Below are 27,383 nucleotides of genomic sequence, written 5' to 3'. Positions count from 1 at the left end.
ATCATTAAAAAGCAGTCCTTGAGCTCCAATCAAGTGACTTTGCCTAGGCTGAGATGATGTCATAAGTCTGCTGTAGGCAGTAGTAAGCTTTTTCTTATTCATCTCTCCCCAAGTGCTTGTGTCTTCTGTGAGCCAGCATTTCATTCCAGTAAATTGATGCTGACCCTTAGTAATACCTAAACTTGCCATGTCCACTTCTAGCAGCATTATGTGCGAGGATAGCTAATTACTTGAAATATAGATGCAGAGGGTGTGGATTTCATTCTGTAATTTTTCACAGTTGGGTAGATCTGGTCTTCAGGAATAGACTGTCGATTTAATTTAATCCTTTTTGCTTCTTTTCCATGCAGCTATTTTTGTAGATCTGTACACGTTTGCAGCCACAAAGGGGATCAGCGGGATTTTGGCATTATTAATTGGCATTATTTATACAATTCTCTGCATTCTACCCTTATAACTGCATAGGGAAGCATTGTATAAAATGACATTGCTGTTGGATGGCTAAACCAATCAGATATAATAACTATATCCAATGTGACCTTTTCTAAAGGCCATCATTCATATATACTTCACAGTGAGAGCAGACTAAAAGATAATGTGACAATAAACGATATCCTTATTCTTCAAAAATAATCTATACACATCCACTACTTATTGGCCCTGTAACCTATTTTTCATGAAACGTGTTTCTTATTGTGATTTCTTTCTCCTTGCAATGTCTTCTGTGAGCTCCTGAACAGCTTCTTTTTCTGCTCACTTTGTTTGGAACGAACCATGCACATTAATTGGGGTCATTTGCACTGCTCAATGCACACTACAAATCTCATAGCCCACAAACCACATTTCATAGTCCTTAGTCAACCTCGGGAGTGGCCAAGAGTGGGGGACTACGTTTCCACATATAGTGGGACCATAGAGAACAAACGTAGCCACCCTCCACCACTCTTTAACAGGAAGTCGGATCACAGCAGCAAAAATACATTTGGAGAAGGCTGGAAGGGAACTGGTTAATAATTATGGATCGGTTGTAGATGAGGAACATGATTGCTGGTATAGAAATTCACATTTGTTTTTGATGCTGAATCAGCTGTGGCAAGTGCACAGGAAACTAATGTACCAACCTGTAGTAGAGGCATACATGAAAACTTTAGGAAAGCACTCTAGTGTGAACAGACCTCACTGATGCTATAAATGCTGTCTCTGGTTATACATTTTTTTTTTATTCCTTGTGCCCAAATTAAACATTTTTAGAACAAACATTTAAATGTTTTATTTGATATCACAGGTGTCAATTCTCCCTTTTGCTTACATTACTATTGTTTATCAGTTTGATCAACCTGTGGTGGAAGGAGAGACAGTCAAATCATCCATGGCCTGCTTAAGAATGCTGGAGAGTCTAGCTATGGCTCTGTCTCCACACAGACTAATGCAGGCCATAGACGGGTCATTTATTTGCCGAATTTTTGTCCGCACAATAAATCGTCTGATATTCACACCGTTAGTGGGGCCAGCCCATCGGCCGTTTTTCGTCGATCTTCTCATTTAGTTTTATCGGTCATGCTGGAAAATCCACGAAAAATGGCCATTTTTTGTGGACATGGGTGGCAGCATCGGCAACGGGGCCGACCAATTTTTTGTTTATCGGCTGAAAATTCGACCGACAAGTGGCCCGTCTATGGCCTGCCTAAGCTATCCCTCATTACCTTACAATGCTGGAGGGTGGTTTCTAAATTTTAACCCTTTGTTAGGACAGATCTAAAGATCTATAGCGGATAATGAACTGCTAACACAGTACTGACAAGGTTAATTATGTTAAATATTACTTCAGAGCTCCCTCCTAAACATCACAAAGCAGGGACAGGATGTGAGGATTTTTTTAAGCAAGTAAAAAAACACATAAAAAGGTAACCTGCAACATATAAATATTTTTTAACTTATGCTATGTTAATGCAAACATGTAACAAATATAAAGTTGATGTTATCCCAATTTGGCTGTAAAATTGGAAATAGACTATAAGAGGCATACAATCATAAAGCATACTTGGGTGACCTGTTCTTGGCATAGCAAGGTAGTAAGCTAAAGGCAGAAAATTTGTTTTTGCAAGATCAGGCTAAATTTGAGCTCTTCTCTTGACTGTAAGCTCTTGCCATGTCAAAGGCCAACTCATATTTTTGAGTGCATAAGGCTTTTTTCTTTTCCCATATACAGCAAGTCATCCTAGCACCCCAATTTTCAGTCACATTTTGGGTTAATGGCTTGTGCACCAATAAGACTGCATGTTTTATGCTTTACATTCCATTGACATCACTGAACGAACACATTTTCTGTTGAGTATATTAAAGGTGTTTGGAAACAATGTCAGGAATGGTGCCAGCCAGATCATTATTGTAAAGAATAGGAGGGCAAAACAAGAGAGCACAGCATTAATCTGTTATATTTTAAGTAACAACTGTGTAAGGCTACCATATGTAAACTCCCACCTTGTGAAAAAGAAAAAAACCCTTTCAATTTAAAATAGAAATGAAAGGCAAAACGTGTATAGATATGAAAAACATTTTTTTAAATACCCTTAATCCCTTTTTTATAACTGATCACATGCCCTCTGTTCTCAGTTGCATAAGAGCTGGGTGAGGAGAAACGGCAGCACACTGATTTTACCAGTGAATAGCTGTTCAGGGGAGTGTGTCGGCACAAATCTTGGCCATTGAAGGACAAGCGGGTAGTGATCCCAGCACAGCTAGAAAACTGATGGATGTGCTGTCATGCATAGCGTGTTCTGTTTTTAATAGGAAAACAGAGGGACTGTCAGGAATACCAGGAATTTCACACAAAGGAAGCAATACAAAGAGAACGATTTAAGGAGCTGGGTAGAAAACTCCTTAGTTTAGCAGTGACTTCAACCAATCAGATGCAGTCACTTGGTATTCTGACAGCTGCTGGATATGGGGCTGTCAGAATAATAGCCAGCAAGGGAGCTTCCTCAAGCCATGCTTTTTAGTAAGAACAAGGGGCATCGCCTTCTTTTGCTGTCCCCAATCGATCTGCCATAGTTGAGTAGCAGTGGCAAGTCAGCAACATGCTCTGCTTGGTGTGTGTTGCGGGAGAGGTTTTTTTTTGGGGGGGGGGGGTGCATGTGATTGGCCAAAGAGCCAATTAGTGCTGTCCAGACACAGGTTCAGGGGTCATGCAGACACAGGTTCAGGGGTCATTAGAGGAGAATGAAAACTCCTCCTACAAGATTAACCAGTGCTCTGCTGGACAATGATAGAAGTCACAAGACTGCTATATGCTGCTGATGATGAGAAAAGGTATTTAGCAGTTTATATTTACTAAAATAATTGCATTTCCATGTTCTGTGTGCTGTGGAAGATTGGATACAGTGAATGCAGGACCATGGGTTTAGCAACACTTTAAGAAGAGTGGAACATCTGAGAACATTCCCCCTGAGATAAACTGGCACACCTGCTGCTTTACAGGCTTGATAGTTAGATAAGTAGACAAATATATACCGCTGCTCTGACTTAGGCTACGTTCACACTAGCGTTGTGTGCAGGTGGCAGAGAGGCATTTGGGAAGCGTTTTTACCGCTTCCCAAACGCCTCTGCCAATTCTGCACATTACAGCACATGGTGCTGTTCTAACGGGAGCGTTTGCGTTGCATCGCGGCAAAACGGACGCTTCTGGTCGAGTCAGGAGGCGTTGAAGCCTCCTATTCTCGTCTATGGTGCCCGGCCGGCGTTTGCGGTTGCGGGGCGTTTGCGGAGTGGTAACACCACTCAAACTGCATTATAGGCGTTTGTGGGGTGTTATTAACGCTCGGCAAACGCCTAGCAACCGCCACTAAACCGCGCATGCGGAGCGTTTGCCGAGCGTTATAAAACGCTCCGCAACCGCCGGACCAACTCTTGCCAAACGCTATAGGGGCATTTGGCAAGCGTTGGTAAAACAGCCAAGTGTGAACGAGCCCTAACAATAAATGCTGTAGTGTGCCATTTGTGCCATTGTAATGCAATAAAAAGGTTTATGCAACATAATTGGTTTGTGCCCTCACCCACATTTGTTTATATTACTTTTAGTTAGAACTTTAGGCCCACTTTAACCTCCCTGGCGATATTCCCGAGTGTAGCTCGGGGTAAAGTTTCAGCACCACAAGCGGTAACCCCGAGCTACACTCGGGATTATCCTGCAGCGTTGTTCCGGGATCCCTTCTGCACTTACCTTGTCCTCCGCTCCCGCGATGTCCCTCCTGCAGTGTCCCCAGCAATGTCCTCCGGCCGTTGCCGGCATCTGTCTTCCGGGTTCTATTCCCTGCGACGTCAGGACGTATTGGGGACGGAACTGGTGGGAAATTTAAAAATGTGAAAAAGTGACATTCACTAAATACACTAAAATCACATAGTAAAACATTACTGTATCAAACCATTTCACATACATTTTGTCCTGAGTGCTTTGTCCTGTGCCCTGCCTGCATATTTACCGTTCTTTCTGCCTGGAAACTGAGAAACGTCCATGGCATCCAAAAAGCGTCCCTTTAGGTCAAAAGCGATTTTAGACCAGCTAGAGAACAGCGATAGTAAATTAGAACTACTTGCAGAATTGAGTGATGATTCGTGGGGAAATTTGTCATCAGACACTGAAAACGATTTTCCGACTTTGCTCAGTGATGTGCGAACTTGGCGCTGTTTTTTAAATTTCAGTGTTTTTGGTTTGATTATATTATTGAATTAAATTTATTATTATAATATTATTTTTTATGATTTATTAAATTTATAATTTATGATTTCGTGTTTCAAATTTTAACATACCCGGGATGTTTACTAGACTCTTGTTCGGACAGATTTCAGTGAGTTATTCCTAAAAATTACAGGCCTACAAAAAAAAAAACTACATGTTTCCATGCAAAAAAATGTACCGCTTTGAGCACAGAAATACTGACATAATCAGTATTAATATATACAGGAGTATCTCTGTCTAGCAATGACCAGCAAACTTTCTTCTATATATTTGGGTACCTCAAGTCCAAACTATAAATCTACTGTATGCCACAGTTGATTTATGTATGTGTATGTTCTATATTGTATGTGTGTCTATTATCTTTTCATGAACTGTGTATTCCTTTCCAAAGGAAATAGAAATGAACCTGTTTATGATACAGCCTGCAGTTCTGTTGATTGAAATGTCTTTATGTACAGTGTATGTGTAAAGTGCAGCAGTTGTGTTAGTGACACATCAGAGGAGTAGTCATTGTTAGCAGACTTCACATCAAGCATCTGACAGGCAAAGAAGTGATACACGTCTTGCACGGCAAAGAAGTAGGAGCTGACTCAAATGTGTGGGAGTGGACAATAGGAAAGTTGGATAATAACCAGTGATTTCTTCCCTGCCGTGCAAGACGTGTATCACTGTCTTTTGCATTGGAGGTAGGTCTGGTCACAGTAGCGACCTCCCAGGGAGTAATTATGTGTAATGATCTTTAAGGGGCACAAGCCCACATAACATCAACATGCAAATAATTGCTTTGACCAGCTCCCCTGCACAGAATGAACACAGGCATCCATTTACTTTGCCTATTTGTACAAACTGATCTTTCCCTTGATGTTCTTCACCAATCTCTCCAGCACCCAAGGGGATAGTTCTTCGATCCTTTACTATTATTGCATTTAATCTCAGGGAAAGAATACCCCCTCCCGCTTTCCTTGGAGAAAGGAGGAAAAAAAAAAAAAAGGAAAAGAAGCTTGCCTCGTTTAAAAAGATTACAATGAACAGCCCCTGCTGCGTCGTTTACACTGATGCTGTAATGTTTGTATGCACTGAAAAATGCTAACTACTATTAATGCAAGCAAAGTGAATGAAGTCACAAGAGGATTATCTTTGTAGAGGTTGTTGTCTGAATAAAATTGGGCTGCAAATACAAAACAAAATAAGACGTATTTTTGTCTTTCATGTATCTACATGCCAGCTTCTGAATTTCTATTGTCATGCTTCAAAAATTGGTAATATTGCAGAACTGCTGACTCCATGTGGGGTGAAAGCTTTTGATTCCCCACTTTATGCTAGTTTTGCTATGGTTTCCTGGCACCTCTTTCTAGCATTTGTGTCAGCAGATGGCGAGTCTGCAGTCTGCATCCCCCAGAATGTATATGTGTACAGCGTTCATTAGGCTAGCAGTAATGATGAGCTTTCACACTGCTGCAGTTCACAGGGCCAAATGCAATGCTAATTAGTCTGTACTCTCTATATATTCTATCTCACTGCATAGAGAAAAAGAGCAAAAACTTGAGTTTAACTCAAAGCTTTTTAGATGTCGGTACATCTATTTTGACCTTTTGGTAAATGTCATTGCCATTTATTCAAGCTGTGTTTCGGTGTGGTGGTATCATCTAGATCAATGTGATAGATATAATAAGCTGTGGTGGCTTTATGCTATTTTCTTCTGATTTAACCAATATGGTGACTGTTGTGTTTAAAACTGTATAAGTAAAGAGGTGCTACCTATAGCAGCCAGTGAAATAAGCAGTGAAAATAGGATAACGGAGACAGGCTTGTTAATCATCAGTGGCAATGCTGATAGCCACACCATCAAAGTGTAGGGGGTGGCCCAATGAAGGTGTGGGCAATGAAGTGGATGTTGCTGCATAGTATATGGCTTGTAGTCTTGCACCTCTTATGCTTTGCCAGGGGACTGGCGGGCTCCGTTCTCCCCTTGGTGCCTGTGCAGCCTTGCACAGCTCGTGGCGCCCAAATATGGCCGCTTCCCTGTTGGTCAGCGTGTATGGCGCCAATGCGTGCAACTGGAAGTGACGTATCTGACGTAGGGACAGGCATACGTCATGACGACAGGCACCAAGGGGAGAATGGAGCCCGTCAGTCACAGTCCCGGTGTGAGTGATAGTTCCCGGGACCATGCCTGGTTATCCAGACGGAGGACACTTCCAGAAAGCATCACCTATGGCTCGGGTGGTGAGTGGACTGCAACACAGCTAGATGAAAAGGCGTTAACTCGCCACTCATTACTTACATCAGCAGGAATAGTTTGATTGACTGTCCATTTGTCATCAATTTATTGCAGGATGGGGACTATATGATTCACTATCCAGGTGCAAGGCACCAATTATATTATATATTACGAGAGACGGAGGACCCAGCAAGCTTCACATTATCATCTGTAATAAGGTGGTTTATATTCCGTATGTTGCGGTGAAGAAACCACGTGAAAGCAGGGCCCTGCCATCTTTATCATCATTATTTCACTAAGGATATCTACAGTGATTCTTTAATGAATGACTCTGCATTTTCACATATGGGCATGTCTACTGTGGATCCATACATGTGCACCCCTCACTTGTGCCTTACATAGAGGCTGCATAGGGGCTATATTGCCACTATTCTATTATCCTGTTATTACAGGAATATTCGTACCCCCATTTATATCCCTATTTTTGGTGCCTGATATCCGCCATTATTGCATAGTGTTGTATAAGTTTATACCTTATGGTACAATTTTTTGATACACTCCCTGATGGTTGTGTAACCAATGTGTTGGTGCTGCAAACGCACTAGACCGATGTCTGTCACTGCATATGCAGCACATGTATACAAGACCAGTCTTGATGTTGCTTTTATGTGATTTTAGGTCTTTGTGTATTATCTCATACTGAGGTGATGGTGAACCAGGGTATATACCCTATTGTCTATAATTTTTGTATAATAAAGTATAATTTTTGGGAATTATTCTGTGTATAACATTCTGTCCATGATGTAACCACTTTTTTGTGAATCTTTTTCACACCCCTCTTTTTTGTATGCATGTGTTTTTGGTTACTGGGCAGAAACCATATATTGGGTGATACAGTATATTTATGAACCTCTACCCTCTCTTATTAATTATGGGGGTAGAGACAAGACTAGTCACCCTGCACAAGTAGAGAGAGCAGTAGTGACCAGTCTGTATGACAGGAAGCTCCTGGAAATGTTTCACACTAAACTACTATACAGATCTGGAAGAAATAAACAAATCACATAAAGACTCAAGTAAAAATACACATCTCTGGTAGTTAAACAATATTTGCTTATCTCAGAGTTCCACTTTCACAACGTGTGCTTTTCTGTACACCAGATAAGAGCTAACACTTTGAGACTACCTTACATGAGAACGTCGTTAAAATAATTGGACTATATGGCAACGCGTAACTATTTACGGGTACTTTGTTCAGAAGTTTGTAATGTATACAGTGCAGGAGTTAGGACTATAACATATAGCTCAGCGTACAGAAAGCAGGTGGCAAGTCCAAGTAACATAGTGCCCATTACATTACTGCTAAGTGTGTACAAACTAAGTTCCATCCTTGGTGTCAGTGGGAGCAGAAATAAGTCCCATTATTGGTGTTAGTAGCAGTAGCATAAGCCTAATCGCTTGTCAATGGAAGTAAAAGGGAACCAATCGATGGTGTTTCTGGGAACAAAATGCACCCCATCATTGGTGTCACTTGGACTGAAATGCCCTTCATTGTTTTCAGTGGGAGCGAAATGCACCCCATACTTGGTGTCAGTGGGAGCAAAATGCATCACCCTACTGTTGGTGTCAGTGGGAAAGAATCTAAAATTCATGATAACTTTGTAACTATATATGGAGATTAAAACAAAAACAAAACAGAAAGAGATAACTGTAACAAAAGTGCTGTTTGACTGGGGGTGAAGGGGCTGCAAATATAAGACCTCTTCCCAGAGAAGGAGCAATTCAGGAAAGAATGAAAATAGAAAAAAAAAAATCAGTAATATGTGCACGCACAATATTTCTTACCATAGTTAAAGTGGAGGTCCAGTCAAATTAAAAAAAAAATAAGCAGCTACAAAAACTGCAGCTGCAGACTTTTAAAAAACACACTCACCTGTCCCTCGATCCGACGGTGTTGGCATCTTCAATGTGGGCAACCGGCTGTAAAACGTGCGACTTCACAGTCAGGTGCCCACTGCGCATTCACTCCCAAAGGGTGCTAATCCGTTACAGGGAGTGGGGGACAAAGCCTTAAAGTGGAACTTCCCCTTTTGTTTGGAACTCCGCTTTAAAGTTCAGTTCGACAAAAAAAACATTCCCCAGCAAATTTCAAATTCTGTTCAAACACTTGGCCTGGGGAGCTTTCAGTTTCACTTGCTCTAGTTGGAAGCACGTGCGCTGAATACTTCCCACAGAAGGGATAACAGAGGACAGCACAGTCTTGAGTAGCTGTTAGCTTGGAGGATCAGGGGCATGCTCTACCATCTTAGGATATGGGTCTGTGTGTTTTTAATGATGCACCCAGTGTAGAGACACGGCCCTAGTCAAGGTCGGGAGCGCAAACACAAGAGTGGCTCCATAGGATCCTGCAAGGTTAAGGAGCCACCTTTAAAACTGGAAAGGAGGGTGGGTAGCAGTGAGGGGGGACAGTAAACAACTGGAGTAAAAGCAGGGTCTCATACAGGAAGAGGAGGCATACCAAGTACATCTTTTGACTACTTGTGGACTGACCACTTTAAGACCAGTTCACTGTTGTTCCTAGAGGATGGTACGTCCTCCGGGAACTGCACTCCTGTCCTGTTCAGGGTAATATGTCTTTCCTAAAGTGTGGATTCTTCATTGTCTGCTCTGTAAAATAGAGAATGAGAATAAATAGGTGGTCTTCATTGCACCAAACTGGCCCAGAAGATCCTGGTACACAGACAGACTTGACCTTCTGGATGATGACCCCTTGCCTCTTCCAAACAGGCCAAACCTGCTGTCTCAAGGCGCCTGCTCCATCCTGATTCTCAATTACTGGCTTTAACGGCATGGATATTGAAACCCAATGCCTGTGAAGGCAAGGGGTATATCTGACTCTGTTATTGCCATATTGCTCAAAGCCAGAAAAAACACTGAGAAAAATCGACTATCATACCTGTAAATCCTTTTTCACTTGGTATGAAGCATTTCAACCCCAAAAGCTACCCAATACCTCAGGCTTTCCTGCAGTTGGGACTTGATCAAAACTTGTTCTCTAAGTACCCTTAAGGAACAGGTTTGTTTTAGCCTTGTTCATTCTGTTTCAAAAACCTTTAGTCTTATTTTAACTTGTTAAAACCTTTATTCAAGGTGGCTCATGGATCACACCCTCATTACAGCACCCTGTTTGGTTCTCTCTGCACTGCAGAAACCACCCTTTGAACCCATCAGGGAACTCCTCTTGGGTGATCTCTCCTTAGAGGCTATTACATCTGTCATTTGTCATTCGGAGTTAGTGACTTTCTTGTGAGGAACCTGTCCTAATTCTTCACAAGGATAGAGTGGTGTTGTGGTCATGACACTCCTTTTTTTTACCTAAGGTGGTATCGGCCTTCCACCATTAATGAAGACACTGTCCTCCTTTCTTTGTACCCTACTCCTAAGCATCCCAAAGAAGTTGATCTCCATTGTTTGAATAGAGTCAGAGCCATCGGTCTACTAAAAGCCATAGCATCTATCCGGAAAAAGGACTCTTTGTCTTACCAATAGGGTCTTGAAATTGACACCTTGCTTAGAAGTCTATTATTGCTAGATGTATAAGACCGTTCATTGTAAGACCTTGCACACTGAAGGATAGGGCACCTTACGTACCCTCACTACACCAAATTGGTGTGGTATTCCTGGGCATTTCAACATGAAACGCCTGTTGCTTAGCTTTTTAAAGCCTCAACCTGGTCTTCAGTTAATATATTCTCCCACGTTCTACAAGGTGGACATCCAGACCTCTGCAGATGGAGCTTTCAGCAGAGAGGGTCTTTGAACGCTGCTTGTCTGTTTTGTTAGGGCTTTTGGAACAATTCTGCTTGTCTTGTTGTGCACCCCTCTGATTCATTGCTGGGGGATATTCAAGGGTCTGTAAATATTTACACTGTGTTCTGTACTGTATGAATAAAGGTTAAGTTCACCTTTTCTGGAAAATGGCCAATGCAGTCAAAGGGCCCCCAGTAGACAATTAGGAATCTGTGCAGTTTTGTAAAATCCTTAATTTTATTGTTTTACCTGTAGGCCATTTGGGTTCCCTCAGAAGCTTGGTAAAAAAACAAAAAAAAAAAACCTTGGTTAGCAACCCCTTTGTCCTGACTTGTTGATAGGATGTGAAAACCACCGGATGCTCACTACCAGCACTGCAGGAGTGAAAAACTGTTTTTTGTTTGTTTGCAGGACAAGGTTGCCTATGTTTGTTTATTTATTTTACCACCAGGCTTCTGAGGGTTCCTAAATAGTCTACAGGTAAAACAATATTAAAAATCTGTGCAGCTTTGTAAATTTTTATTTACTGGGCCCCTTGACTATATAGGCTTTTTCTGGAAGAGGTGAGCCTAGCCTTTAGGGTAAAAATAATTTTTGACTTGCCTGTAAATGCCATATCTTTGAGTACAGGTCACAGGAGTTATCATGGAATAGGGTACAATTTAAGGGTTACTCCTCGGGGGGGGGGGGGGGCATGTGTCTAAAAACTTTGCCAGTGTCAAATCACCTGAAGGTAGTAGCCCATAACCCAGGGTCTAGAAGTGTGTAGCCTGTGTCCTGCACTGTTCTCCAAAATATGCTTTTTTCACATTTCATTCTTTTTTTTTTTTTTTTTTTACTGTATAAAGATACAAAAAAAATGAGGTGGAAGAAAAGGTTGTTGTTTAATACCACCAAAAGAGAGCTCTAACTGTCCCCCATAATTATATAAAAAATATTTGTGTACAGTGTTTCTTGACCGCATGTATGTCAATTTAAATATCAGATGGACTGGTATAAAGTGTGAAACATGCTGGTACTGCACCTGTTCATCGGTGCTTTTTTTGCCATGACTCCTGTAAAAAAAATTTCTTATTTTTTTCATGCTACTTTTTTGTCCTGTGCATGCTCCCCAGCCTCCACTGATGCACAACACAGCTGCTAGTATAGAGTAAGCAGCACTGTTATTCCTGGTCACATGTTTCTCTGTAAGCAGACTACATTTCCCATCTGTGCAGTCAAGCAGGAGAGGATGGCTATGCTCACATGTACAAGGGGGGCATGGAGAACAAATGTATCCACCATAAAACAGTCTGAAAATGGCAGAAAAAAGTCTACACACCCCTGTTAAAATGTCAGGTTTCTCTGATGTAAAAAAATGAGACAACGATAAATAATTTTAGAACTTTTTCCACCTTTTAATGTGACCTATAAACTGTACAGTTCCGTTGAACAACAAACTGAAATCTTTTAGGTGGAGGGAAGAAAAATGAAAAACTAAAATAATATGGCTGCATAAGTATGCACAGCCTTACACTAATACTTTGTTGGAGCACCTTTTGATTTGATTCCAGCACTCAGTCTTTTTGGGTATGAGTCTATCAGCATGGCACAATCTTGACTTGGCAATATTTGCCCACTCTTCCTTTCAAAAACACTCCAAATCTCTCAAATTGCGAGGGCATCTCCTGTGCACAGCCCACTTCAGATCACCCCACAGATTTTCTATCGGATTCAGGTCTGGGCTCTGGCTGGGCCATTCCAATATTTATTCTTCTTCTGCTGAAGCCATTCCTTTTTTGATTTGGATGTATGCTTTGGGTAGTTGTCATGGTTTCTAGCAGAAGCCTGAAGGTTTTGTGCCAGTATTGACTGGTATTTGGAACTGTTCATAATTCCCTCTACCTTGACTAAGGCCCCAGTTCCAGCTGAAGAAAAACAGCCCTAAAGCATGATGCTGCCACCACCATGCTTCACTGTGGGTATGGTGTTCTTTGGTGATGTGCAGTGTTGTTTTTGCGCCAAACATATCTTTTGGAATTATGGTCAAAAAGTTCAACCTTGGTTTCATCAGACAATAACACATTTTCCCACATGCTTTTGGGAGACTTCAGATGTGTTTTTGCAAAATTTATGTGGGCTTGGATGATTTTCTTCATAAGAAAAGGCTTCCGTCTTGCCACTGTACCCCATAGCCCGGACATATGAAGAATACAGGAGATTATTGTCACATGTACCACATAGCCAGTACTTGCCAGATATTCCTGCAGCTCCTTTAATGTTGCTGTAGGCCTCTTGGCAGCCTCCCAGACCAGTTTTCTTCTCGTCTTTTCATCAATTTTGGAGGGACGTCCAGTTCTTGGTAATGACACTGCTAGGCCATATTTTCTCCACTTGATGATGACTGTCTTCACTGTGTTCCATGGTACAGTGAGGAACAGAAGTATTTGAACACCCTGCGATTTTGCATGTTCTCCCACTTAGAAATCATGGAGGGGTCTGAAATTCACATTGTAGGTGCAATCCCACTCTGAGAGACGGAATTAAAAAAAAAAAATCAGGAAATCACATTGTATGATTTTTAAAGAATTTATTTGTCTTGCACTGCTGAACATAAGTATTTGAACACCTGAGAAAATCAGTGTTAACATTTAGTACAGAAGCCTTTGTTTGCAGTTACAAACGTTTCCTGTAGTTCTTGACCAGGTTTGCGCACACTGCAACAGGGATTTTGGCCCACTCCTCCACACAGATCTCCTCTAGATCTGTCAGGTTTTGGGGCTGTCTCTGAGCAACACAGAGTTTCAGCTCCCTCCAAAGATGTTCTATTGGATTTAGATCTGGAGACTGGCTAGGCCACTCCAGAACCTTGATATGCTTCTTACGGAGCCACTCCTTGGTTATCCTGGCTGTGTACTTCGGGTCGTTGTCATGTTGGAAGACCCAGCCACGACCCATCTTCAATGCTCTGACTGAGGGAAGGAGGTTGTTGCTCAAAATCTCACAATAAATGGCCTCATTCATCCTCTCCTTAATACAGTGCAGTCGTCCTGTCCCCTTCGCAGAAAAGCACCCCCAAAGCATGATGTTACCACCCCCATGCTTCACAGTAGGGATGGTGTTCTTGGGATGCAACTCATCCTTCTTTTTCCTCCAAACACGACGAGTGAAGTTTAGACCAAAAAGTTCTACTTTGGTCTCATCTGACCACATGACTTTCTCCCATGTCTCCTCTGGATCATCCAGATGGTCATTGGCAAACTTCAGAGGGGCCTGGACATGTGATGACTTGAGCAGGGGAACCTTCTGTGCAATGCATGATTTGAAACCATGACGGCATAGTGTTCTACCGACAGTGACCTTTGAAACTGTGGTCCCAGCTCTCTTCATGTCATTGACCAGCTCCTCCCTTGTAGTTCTGGGCTGATTCCTCACCTTTCTTATCATCAGTGATACCCCATGAGGTGAGATCTTGCATGGAGCCCCAGTCCGAGGGAGACTAACAGTCATCTTTAGCCTCTTCCATTTTCTAACAGTTGCTCCAACAGTTGATCTATTTTCACCAAGCTGCTTGACCATTTCCCCGTAGCCCTTTCCAGCCTTGTGGAGGTCCACAATTTTGTCTCTGGTGTCTTTTGAGAGCTCTTTGGTCTTGCCCATGGTAGTAGTTGGCGTCTGACTGACTGTGGGGTGGACACGTGTCTTTAAAGAGCTCAGACAGGTGCTACTAAGTTAGATTAATGAGTGGAGTAGAGGTGGACTTTTTAAAGGCACAGTAACAGGTCTTTGAGAGCCAGAATTCTTGCTGTTTCTTAGGTGTTCAAATACTTATGTTCAGCAGTGCAAGACAAATACATTCTTTAAAAATCATACAATGTGATTTCCTGATTTTTTTTTTTTTTTTTTTTAAATTCTGTCTCTCAGAGTGGGAATGCACGTACAATGTGAATTTCAGACCCCTCCATGATTTCTAAGTGGGAGAACTTGCAAAATCGCAGGGTGTTCAAATTCTTCTGTTCCTCACTGTATATCTAATGCCTTGGAAATTCTTTTGTACCCTTCTCCTGACTGATACCTTTTAAAAATAAGATCCCTCTGCTTTGGAAGCTCTCTGCAGACCATGGCTTTTGCTGTAGGATGCAACTAAGAAAATGTCAGGAAAGACCTACTAGAACAGCTGAAGTTTATTTGGGGTTTATCAGGGGCACTTTAAATGATGGCAGGTGTGTACTGACTCCTATTTAACATGATTTTGAATGTGATTGCTTAATTCTGAACACAGCTACAGCCCCACTTATAAGAGGGTAAGCACGCATATGCAACCACATTATTTTAATTTTTTTATGTTTAACCCAACCCCCCCCCCCCCCCCCCCCCCCCAAAAAAAAAAAAAAAAAAAAAAGATTTCAGTTTGTTTTTCAATTGAGTTGTACAGTTTATAGGTCACATTAAAGGTGGAAAAGTTTATCTTTTGTCATTTTTTTTTACATTACAGAAACCTGACATTTTAACGGGTGTGTAGACTTTTTATAGCCACTGTACATTCTACTTATATTTAAGTATATTGTATTTATTGTATTAAAAAAAGTGAAATTAATGTCACTTTTAAAGCTACATGGAGTTGACACAAATCAGAACTGGTGCAAGGTGAATCTGGAATTCATCTCCTTGTCTCAGAATACAGATGAGGGTATTCCTAAAGAACCAGTTTATAAAATGTAAAAAAACATTTAGCAAAATGGAAAGCAAAGCTTGACAACTGAATACAATTTTGAGGATAAATGAAAATGTAACAATTTCCCTGACAATCATTTAATGCAGAAGTATGTTTCTACGGGTCTGGTGTATGTGGCATATCTTCTTGATTTTGTGGTGGTCACAATATTTTCTAGTTTCTGTATATTCAGTTTTTGTATTTTAGATTAATTAATTGTACACAGACCTTTTAGTGAAGTCTGATTTTTAGCATTACATAAAGCCACATTGTTTTAGGTATAGATGCATTTCTTGTAGGGGCTGTGACTTTACAGTCTGTCTTATGTGATCACCTTTTTACCTTTTTGCTCTATAAATACACAACAAAAATAAGATCGACAGATTGTCTCCTAAGGAGATTTGAGGCTTTAAAACACCCCAAACCACAAGGATGTAATTCTGCATCACTGCAGGAGACTCATTTTCTCTCCTCTGGAGTACAAAAAATTGAATTAGAATTAGGTCAGTCAGGTTTTTCATAGAGATTGAACTGTAAATCAAGACAGGTTACTATTCTGGCAAGAAACAGACTTATATTACAGCCAAGAGATATTTGTTCAGGTCCTTGGAAGAGGTTTATGAATCCTACAGGAGAAGTGAATCTGCAAGCAGAAGAAGCTGGCTCATTGTAACATGTGATATTACTTATACATTAATATGCAATGAATTTGCTGTGTTGCTTTGTATACATTCTATAAACAAGTATTTTTTAATTATTCATACAGTATGCCAAGACGCTTTAGCAGTAAATATGGCTGTAATCACCAACTACAAAGTGCTGTATTTGCAATTTTTTTTTTAATACTTGCTGGTTTGGAATTTTTGTCTTTTGGCTCAGATATTGCAGTGCGCATAAAGTGAATTTATTATTTTTAAATGTAACTTGTGTTAGAACCTGTATTTGTCATGCTATCTGCTTCCTTTAATTCCTCTTTCAGTACTGCAAAGTCTGCGTGCGGATGGACCTATACCAGAATCCAGTCAGGCTCTTTACAGTGCACATGTGCTGATAGTGAGCAAAAATGACACGAGTATGGAAATGATTGAAAAGTGTCTCAGGCAAATTCTCTCTCAGCTGGTGCAGTTCCCCACAGCAATCAATCAGCTTCTGTCCTGTTTTTTTCCATACAGCTTAGAAACTACAATTCTAAAAGCTCATTGTTTGCGCTTCAGCTTAGACAAAGTTGAGAAAAATTTGTCTTAAGCTGCCCATAGATGGATCGTGTTTTTTTTTTTTTTTTTTTCTTTCTTTACTTTAACCTCCCTGGCGGCATTCCCGAGTGTAGCTCGGGGTAAAGTTTCAGTACCACAAGCGGTAACCCCGAGCTACACTCGGGCTTACCATGCAGCGCTGCTCTGTGATCCCTTGATCACTTACCTTGTCCTGCGCTCCCGCGATGTCCCTCCTGCAGTGTCACCGGCAATGTAATTCGGTGGATGCCGGCATCTGTTATCTGGGTTCCGTCCTCTGCGAGTGTCGGGACGTACAGGGGACGGAACGGCGGGAAATTTGAAAATGACAAAAAGTGACATTCACTAAAATCACATAGTAAAACATTACTGTATCAAACCATTTCACATACATTTTACCCCTAGTGCTTTGTCCTGTGTCCTGCCTGCGTTTTTACTGTTATTTCTGCCTGGAAACTGAGAAACGTCCATGGCATCCAAAAAGCGTCCCTTTAGGTCAAAAGCGGTTTTAGACCGGCTAGAGAACAGCGATAGTAAATCAGAACCACTTGCAGAATTGAGTGATAATGATTCGTGGGGAAATTCGTCATCAGACACTGAAAACGATTCTGCGACTTTGCTCAGTTATGTGCAAACTTGGCGCTATATTTCAAATTTCAGTGTTTTTGGTTTGATTATATTATTGAATTAAATTTATTATTATATTATTTTTTATGATTATTAAATTATAATTTATGGTTTCGTGTTTCAAATTTGATCATACCCGGGATGTTTACTAGACTCTTGTTCGGACAGATTTCAGTGAGTTATTCCTAAAAATTACAGGCCTACAAAAAAAAAAAATACATATTTCCATGCAAAAAAATGTACCGCTTTCAGCACAGAAATATGGACATAATCAGACTGCTAGGGAGGTTAAATCAGCCAGTGGGCTGATCTCGGTAGAGGATCAGGAAATAACTAAAGACTGATCATCTAATGACTGATGGGCTAGTAGTCAGGAAGCAACAAGATAGGTGAATAAAGCACAAAACTACAGATCTGCAGAATCAGTGGCTGAAACAGATGGAGGAAGATGCAGTGTACTGCACTGTACGGCTTCCTCTCCTGCAAGAACAGTGACATCTCCATTCATTTTTTACTAATTTGATTTAAAGGGGGTAATATACAAAAATATTGCATAGAAAAGTCCTTGGTCTTTCACTGTGTGATCAGTTGTTTAGTGGAAGCTTTTTTTTAATCAGATAAATATGAAATAATACACATAAATAATTCATATTCGGTCCTTTTCGTCCCCCTATATACCTGATAACAGGGAGATTGCACAGATTGCACAGTGAATCACACACCCTTTCCATCTCTTCTAGTAGAGAAGGGCTGTCTGGCTTAGTCAGTTATACACAGGTTCATTTTTGTCAGATTCTTCTCAGAAGGGTAAGAATGTTCATTTTTTTATTTGTAAATGTCCTATACTTCATAACTTGAGTGTCTGTCTGTGTTTCAGACTTCAGGCTCGTATTGCCCACAGGATTCAGGAACTGGAAAATTTACCTGGCTCACTACCACCTGATCTAAGAACCAAGGCCACAGTGGAGTTAAAGGCTCTTAGACTTTTAAACTTCCAACGCCAGGTAAAAGTAATAGAACCATGATTAAACAATTGTCAGATTGCATATTAGATGTGAATTTTAAATGTAATGTTTGTTATTTTGGGATATATTAATTGGCCTTAATAGGAATATTGCAAGTTTTAATATCTGTAAAATAGACCTAAAGAGCAGTAGAGATTAGATTACATGTAGTGGAAGCACTCAGAGAAAGGAGACCTGTCATTTGCTCTATATGTCTTTAGTTATTTATCTAAAGGATACGTTCCCCCTTGGGTGCATGTTACACTTTACTCCTGTATTTAGGGTGTAACATGGTCCAAATCCTCCCACCCTCTTAATTCCTCCCACCCCGTGACAGTGAGCAGGGGTTCCTCTCCCCACATTAGCTGTCACATTTCAAAATCAGCATGGCTGTGCACCCACACAGCCACTTCATTCATTCACAGCAATCTGTGAATGAAGAAACTACAGAGCCCATCTTCCAACAAGATAGACAGCTTGTAGTTCTCAATGAACTGCAAGGGTGCTGATTTAGTGCCATCGTAGTTCATTTACAACTCCTGCAGATTTCGAAATAACAAGCCTATAATGAGGTACAAGAAGAAAGCTGTAGGACTTGGCTGCAGGAGACTGACATTGCACCTGCAATCCGCTGCTCGCAGGTGCAATGCTTTGCAGTCTTCTTGGGGAAAAAATAATAAATGTGCTTTTCGTATACAAAAATATGTGCATTCATTTTTTTTTCCCGAAAGGAAAACTTGGTCCTTAGGGCTAGTTCGCACCACATGCGGTCCAGTGCATTTTCTTTCTGCATCAAAAACGCATTGTTAGGTCACATGGTTTCCAATGGCATAGTTCATATCAGTGTGGTCAGTTCCAGTTCGAGGAAAAAAAAGTAGAACATGCAGCATTTTTTCTGCACTGAGCTGTACTGGAACATAGTAAAATGCAGCAAAAACGCACTGGAATGCACGTCTTTAAGTTGAAGAAAAATAGAGGATTGCATAAAAAATGCACCGGAACGCATCAAATACGCGCATACAGAAATGCATCCAGTCTGCATTTCTATGGTGTGAACCAGCCCTTAGGGTACCAACAACCATGCAGGGTATGAGGTTTGTGTTTTGGCTTTGTTTTATGGATGCATGATGTAATAAAGTTTTATTTGTAAAATAAAGATTTGAACTATAAAACGTTTTTAATTAAAAGACTGAATTGAGCAAAAGCCATTTTATTTTCTGCACTAAAATGTACAATTTGAAATGGCAACAGTGAGTGAAAGACAGACGTTTTGAGGTGTTCCAAACCTAAACTGGTAATTAAAGTATTTCTTGACACTTGCTGTGAGTTCACTTGTTTTAATTCAGAAGTACATTCATATTACAGTTAGGACAATTCTATTCATTGTCTTACTGAATTTTTACAAATTGTAAGGGCACATTTTCAGCCAGTCTTGAACATTACAACAATCCCAGCTCCCAATAGGTTCCTTGTATAAGTATTTAAAATTGAAATTGTGTTTTCCTCCTTTAACACTACCTCGCTTCCATCTTTCTCTTGTTCAGTTGAGGCAGGAAGTTGTGGCATGCATGCGACGGGATACCACTCTTGAGACTGCTCTGAACTCTAAAGCTTACAAGAGAAGCAAGCGACAGACACTACGTGAGGCTCGAATGACCGAAAAGTTGGAAAAGCAGCAAAAAATTGAACAAGAAAGAAAACGCAGACAAAAGCATCAGGTATTTTATTTTTTTTTTTTGCTAGATGCTTGCAATTGAGCAAGCACCTATTTATACAACAATCAACATAATCTCGGAGTCTGAGCATGCGGCATCACACAATGTATAAAAATCGATTCCCTGGTTCATCAAGCCTTATGTTGGTATACCGTATACCTAATATGTAAAGTATGCTTCAAACATGAAACCGTTTCCATGGCAAGTTTATTCACTGATCCAGAGCTGAACTGTCAACATAGTTGCCACTTTGAGTATTTAGCAACAAGACTAACTTCTGATTAATAATAAGGGCCCATGTCACACTAGTAATTCTGTAGCAGATTCAGAATTACTCTGCTTAGCTTTTTTGTTTGCATTATGAAATTATTTGCAGAAATGAAAAATCTGTGGTGATGGGATTCCAGTGATTTGTAGCTCAGTCACTGAGCAACTGACTTTTTGTAGTATTTAGAGCTAGCTGCCTAATCACAATCCTTCAAAACCATGCAGCTGCTGATGGTCAGCTCCTTCCATTCAAGTATGATAATGCTCCTGTAGCACATTTACAATGAATTTGACAAGCATTAATCAAATATTGTCGAGGTGCAATATCAGTTTGCTAAAAAAAAAAAAAAATTCTTGTAGGGCTCCTGGGTGCGTTTTTTCTAACAGGGTTTAAGAGCATGTTAAGGTTGTAGGTGCGTTGGTTTGCGTTACTGTCAGCGCTAGTATTTGTAGCAAGTGTGCACTTAGCCTAACTCTGCTAGATAGTTACAGGTTTAGAATGATCAAACTGATTATTCTGCTAATTTACTTAACTGATGGTAAATGTGGCTTTCCTTTGTTGAAGCTTCAATTCAGTGGCCAGTGAGAAAACCCATTATTGGGAGGCACTAATGTGAATGTATGGGTTTTGGGAGGAAGTGAGAAAGCTCTGAGTTGCTATTAAGTACTATTGGAACTTTGGTCGGCAGTCAGAGTACAGGCAATGAAAGCTTTTGCAGATATATACAAGGAACTTCTAGGCGTCTGTTTATCAATATTTTCACCCAAGATATAAACCACTTTCACCCATGATTCAATAGTACAAAGTGTGTGAATTTTCAGTTAAACCACTGATAGAGACACAACCCCCCTCCCATGTGACAAAGTACCATTTAAAGATTGATTCCAGGTATGGATATTTATATGTAGTTACGTTGATCCAGCTTGGACCAATGTAACTCTTCATATATCATACCTGCCTGATCGTCCGTGAAATAGGGGGTGGTTTTGTCTTTCCCTACTTAAATAATGAATATTCACTATCTATTCTGTTCCTATAATTGGATAGTCTATCAGAACTCTGATATTTATTAATGGTGATAATATAATGACAATATTAGCTATAAAAATAAACAAAATGCTCAAAGAAGCAAAGGTCTTATTTACAAAGAAAGTAAAATCCTCACATAGAAATCTAAAACAATATTATATATTATTATTATTATTATAATACAGGATTTATATAGCGCCAACAGTTTGCTCAACACTTATCACATAGAAATGACAGAGCAGAGATAATGCGTTATGTAAGTCCTTCCCCAAAGTTTGGTATCGTGTCTGGGCTCTAGGGAGAAGGAGGCAGACCTTGGTTTACCCTGGCCTTTTATACCACAATCACCCACACTCCCCCTGCCTAGCCCTTTGTCCAATGAGCAAAAGGCAGTGAACTTTCAGGAAGTGTGTTGCTGTCCTCCGTAACCACCCAGGTCAGAATCACAGCCCTCTTCTGGTTTCTTTGATGTTCTCATTGAAAGCGAGGCAATTAGGCACTGTAATCTGTACATCACCAGAAGGTCTCGAGCCATGCTCTTATATTTCCATACCCCACCGCCAGGAGCTATGTGTGAATCCTCTCCCAGATGAAAAATCCGTTATGCACTCTTCTGCTATACACACCCTTCTGGGTAATCTTGCTCTGCTGGAATTCAAGGCTACCCCCAGCCGTATCCAGATGGTTTTGGACTAACCAGATCTCAACAGTCCAAAAATGTCTATATATATATATATATATATATATATATATATATATATATATATATATATATATATATATATATATATAAAAAAAAAAACAAATGCTGCATCTTCCAACAACCTTGAAAGCTGGAAATCACTGAAGTAAGCACCACTGCTCTAGTGATCTCCATGTGCTTCCGGATCCTTCGCTGATCGGCTGCCCTATTGTATTCTGAACACAGGTGTATTGACTACTCAGTACGAGTGCCAATTACAGAATGCTTCGCATTTTCTGAAGGAATGAAAAGCATTCTCTAATTGGATGAAGTGGAGAGGCCGGGCAGTGGTGTCACACTGTCCACCTTGTGTAATCAAAGAACTGTTTGCATTCATTGAGAAGATGCAAAGCATTCTCCAAATAATACCCTTGCTTGAGCAGCTGACCAACCTGGATTCAAAATGCAGCAAGGCAGCCACTCAGCACTGGACCCAGAAGCACATGGAGGTCACTGGGGTAGCAGTGTCTACTTCAGTGATTTCTAGCTTCCAGGGGCATAGGCCAGGTATGGCAAAAGCATAGTTACATTTAGCCAAGCTGAACCAATGTAACTTCCATATCTGGAATTTCTCTTTAATCATTACAGTAGTATTTGGTAGCCATAGGAGGTGTTTGTGTGTGTGTGTTGTGAAATATTTATGCTAAGTAAGTAGCCTTAAACATTTCTTCATTGTCAAGAAATGATATGTATTTTTTATTGTAGGAATATCTCAACAGTATATTGCAACATGCAAAAGATTTTAAAGAGTACCACAGATCTGTCACTGGCAAAATCCAAAAACTTTCCAAAGCTGTTGCCACTTGGCATGCAAATACTGAAAGAGAACAGAAGAAGGAAACTGAGCGAATTGAGAAGGAAAGAATGAGAAGACTTATGGTAAGTGCATGTCTTTTTTAACCTGAAACTTTTAATATTCAGATATACTATGCAGCTTTTAGTTTAAGTACTACTCAAAATAATGACTGACATATATGTAACTATGGAGCAGTGTCCTCTATTAACCAGTTCCCACCCAGTCAATATCAATATGATGGTGAGCTGGACTTTTGTTGATCCAGGTGGGCGCCCTATGACGTCCTCGGGGATCGCCGCTCTGTGGCGAGATCTGTCACCGATGACCAATCTGTGTGCCGGCCCGTTGCTGGTACCATGTGACCAATCACAGCAGGTCACATGACAATTGTAAACAATGGATGGCTTCCTTTCATGCCATTCATTGCATACAATTGTGTTGCTAGCTGTGATTGGTCAGTGATCACATGGTACAGACTGGGAAATTCACAGCCCATCTGTGTCATGTGATTAGTTGTGGCCAATCACAGCTAATAACAAAAAATACTGAATGAATTGATTGCATTCATTTTCACACTTGCCTATAGCAGTGAATTTCACTGCTACAGGCAATCATAATGCGTTAAATAAAATAAAATACTGCTCACTCCTCCAGGGTAGTAGAATGTTACTATGGTAACATTAGATTACTCTGGTCACAGTGTTTTATAATAAAAACAAAACTGTGAAAGAAAATTTTAATTTAAAAAAATTGAATGAAAAAAAAAAAGATATCTTTTCCTTTTGCTTTTTTGCCATGCTCTCACCAATCAGTGTCCCTGATCACCGCCACACCAGTTATGACGATGCTGTACTGGTGACTGTATGTGTGTTAAAAAAAAAAAAAAAGTGAAAAAAGTTTTTTTTTTTTTTTCATTTCTTTATATTCCAAAAATTTGTAACAAAAATTACAACTTCAAAAAACTCTCCATGCCTCTTCCTAAATACCACAGGCTGACTACTTTCCAAAAAAAGGTAATTTGGGGGATACAGTGGATATAAAAAGTCTACACATCCCTGTTTTTCAATTGAGTTGTACAGTTTATAGGTAACAATAAAGGTGTAAAAAGTTCTGAAAAGGTTTATTTTTGTCTAATTTTTTTACATCACAGAAACATGACATTTTAACAGGGGTGTGTAGACTTTCTATATCCACTGTATCTGTACTGTCCTGGCATTTTTGGGCCTCAAGAAATAAGATGGGCCATCAGTACATCAGGATTGATCGATTTTTTAGATATATACCGTAGTTTGTGAACTCTATAACTTTCCTACAGACTAAATAATATACACTAATTTTGGATATTTTCACCAAAGAAATGTAGCAGTATACATTTTGGCCTAAATTTATTAAGAACAATTATTTATATGCTAAATTTTATATCAGAAACAAAAATGTTTTTGTCTAACAAAAAATAAAAAAAAAAACCTGGTGGTGTTTAAATACTACCCAAAGAAAGCTCTAGTTGTGTGAACAAAATGATAAAAATCTTAGTTTGGGTACAGTGTTGCATGACCGCGCAGTTGTCATTCAAATGTAAGAGCGCTGAAAGCTAAAAATTGGGCTGGGCAGGAAGGGGGGTAAAAGTGCTTGGTATTGAAGTGGTTAAAATAATCTGTTAAAGGCTCTTAAAGGTAAAATGGCCAATTTAACAGTTTCCCAAAAGAAAGTTAGAAGTTTTCAATGAATGTTAGCATATCTTTAGGGCTTATTTACAGTGCCTTGAAAAAGTATTGATACCCCTTGAAATTTTTCACATATTGTCACGTTAGAACCAAAAACGTAAATGTATTTTATTGGGATTCTATGTGATAGACCAACACAAAGTGGCACGTAATTGTGAAGTGGAAGGAAAATGATAAATGGTTTTCAAAAATGTTTATCAAATAAATATATAAAAAGTGTGGCATGCATTTGTGTTCAGCTCCGTTTACTCTGATACCCCTAACTAAAATCTAGTGGAACCAATTGCCTTCAGAAGTCACCTAATTAGTAAATAGAGTCCACCTGTGTATAATTTAATATCAGTATAAATACAGCTGTTCCGTGAAGCCCTCAGAGGTTTGCTAGAGAACATTAGTGAATAAACAGCATCATGAAGGCCAAGGAACACACCAGACAGGTCACAGGGATAAAGTTGTGAAAAAGCAAGGTTAGGTTATAAAAAAATATCCCAAGCTTTGAACATCTCATGGAGCACTGTTCAGTACACCATCCGAAAATGGAAAGAGTATAGTACAACTGCAAACCTACCAAGACATATCCGTCCACCTAAACTGACAGGCCGGGCAAGGACAGCATTAATCAGAGAAGCAGCAAAGAGATGGTAACTCTGGAGGAGCTGCAGAGATCCACAGATCAGGTGAGAGAATCTGTCCACAGGACAACTATTAGTCGTGCACTCCACAAATCTGGTCTTTATGGAAGAGCGGCAAGAAGAAAGCCATTGTTGAAAGAAAGCCATAAAAAGTTTAGTTTGCGAGAAGCCATGTGGGGGACACAGCAAATATGTGGAAGAAGGTGCTCTGGTCAGATGAGACGGAAAACAAACACTGCACATCCCCCTGAACACAACATGTCCACTGTGAAACATGGTGGTGGCAGCATCATGCTGTGGGAATGCTTTTCTTTAGCAGGGACAGGGAAGCTGGTCAGAGTTCATGGGAAAATGGATAATGGCAAATACAGGGCAATCTTAGAACACCTGCAAAAGACTTGAGACTGGGGCGGAGGTTCACCTTCCAGCAGGACAACGACCCTAAACATGCAGCCAGAGCTACAATGGAATGGTTTCGATCACAGCATATTCATGTGTTAGAATGGCCCAGTCAAAGTCCAGACCTAAATCTAATTGAGAACCTGTGGCAAGATTTGAAAATTGCTGTTCACAGACGTTCTTCATTCAGTCTGACAGAGCTTGAGCTATTTTGCAAAGAAGAATGGGCAAAAATGTCACTCTCTAGATGTGCAAAGCTAGGAGAGACATACCCAAAAAGACTTGCAGTTGTAATTGCAGCGAAAGGTGGTTCTACAAAGCATTGACTCAGGGGGGCTGAATACAAATGCACTCCGCACTTTTCAGATATTTATTTTAAAAAATTTTGAAAACCATTTATCATTCTCCTTCCACTTCACAATTATGTGTCACTTTGTGTTGGTCTATCACATAAAATCCCAATAAAATACATGTACTTTTTTGGTTGTAACATGACAAAATGCTGAAAATTCCAAGGGGTATGAATACTTCTTCAAGGCATTGTATGATATGGCCAGGGATATTTGTTTACTGTTTTAATACTACTGCTGAACTGTGTGCAGACAGCCCGTAGAAACTGGGTACTTATCAGCTATACAGACTCTCCCGCACAGTTGAGCTTGACAGGAATACAGGGACAGGTGCATGGACCTGCATGCAAAGCCTGTTCGTGTGGGTCTGTGTACCCATTCACTTTTTATGGACTGTTTGCACTCTGCTCAGCAGTAGTTAAAAAAATATTTTTTTTTTTTTTTTTTTTTTATAAAATTGGCTGTGGTTGCTGCACAGGGCTAAGAGCCCTTGTGAATGAGCCCTTAATCAACCTACTAATATAGTTTTCTGCAGTGTTTTTAACCACTTGCCATCCTGAGGATTTACCCTCCTTAATGACCAGGCCTCTTTTTGATATTCGGCGCTGCACTAATTCAACTAATAATTGCGCGGTCATGCAACACTGCACCCAAATGAAATTTAAGTCCTTTTTTTTACCCACAAATTGAGCTTTCTTTCGGTGGTATTTGATCGCCTGTGCGGTTTTTAATTTTTTGCACTATAAAAAAAAAAGTCTGACAATTTTGACAAAAAAACAATATTTTGGACTTTTTGCTATTAAACATGTCCAGTGAAAAAGTTTAAAAATCAAATTGTCATAAATTTAGGCCAAAATGTATTCTGCGACATGTCTTTGCTAAAAAAAAAAAAAAAATATCCCTACACGTGTAAATTAATTGGTTTCCGTGAAAGTTATAGTGTTTACAAATGGCGGTATAGATACTGGATTTTTATATATATATATATATATATATATATATATATATATATATATATATATATATATATACATATATATATGTGTGTGTGTGTGTGTGTGTATGTATATATATATATATGTGTGTGTGTGTAAATATGAATATATATATATATATATATATGTGTGTGTGTGTGTGTGTATATATATATATATATATATATATATATATATATATATATATATATATATATATATATACATATACAGTCAGGTCCATAAATATTGGGACATCGACACAATTCTAACATTTTTGGCTCTATACACCACCACAATGGATTTGAAATGAAACAAACAAGATGTGCTTTAACTGCTGACTGTCAGCTTTAATTTGAGGGTATTTACATCCAAATCAGGTGAACGGTGTAGGAATTACAACACTTTGCATATGTGCCTCCCACTTGTTAA

At 39.8% G+C, this 27,383-nt stretch overlaps 1 protein-coding gene across 1 annotated transcript in view; it reads left to right on the top strand.

Annotated features, from left to right (window-relative positions):
- The window catches only part of LOC149434137 (SWI/SNF-related matrix-associated actin-dependent regulator of chromatin subfamily A member 2-like), a gene marked incomplete at its 3' end in the record, with an annotated part of 140,151 nt that overhangs the window by 99,617 nt on the left and 13,151 nt on the right, over nucleotides 1-27,383 (top strand). Inside the window, exons 7-9 of the mRNA XM_089664064.1 lie at nucleotides 18,196-18,322; nucleotides 19,867-20,040; nucleotides 22,782-22,955. Of these exons, the coding sequence (XP_089520190.1) occupies nucleotides 18,196-18,322; nucleotides 19,867-20,040; nucleotides 22,782-22,955 (475 nt within the window). The remainder of the gene's footprint in view (nucleotides 1-18,195; nucleotides 18,323-19,866; nucleotides 20,041-22,781; nucleotides 22,956-27,383) is intronic.

This window comes from Staurois parvus, unplaced genomic scaffold (assembly GCF_062004578.1).
Source record: "Staurois parvus isolate SC_StPar_1 unplaced genomic scaffold, SC_StPar_1.0 ptg001822l, whole genome shotgun sequence".
In the NCBI taxonomy this organism is placed as follows: Eukaryota; Metazoa; Chordata; class Amphibia; order Anura; family Ranidae; genus Staurois; species Staurois parvus.
Note: the sequence above shows the minus strand (reverse complement) of the source record. Positions and strands in the feature narration are given on the sequence as shown.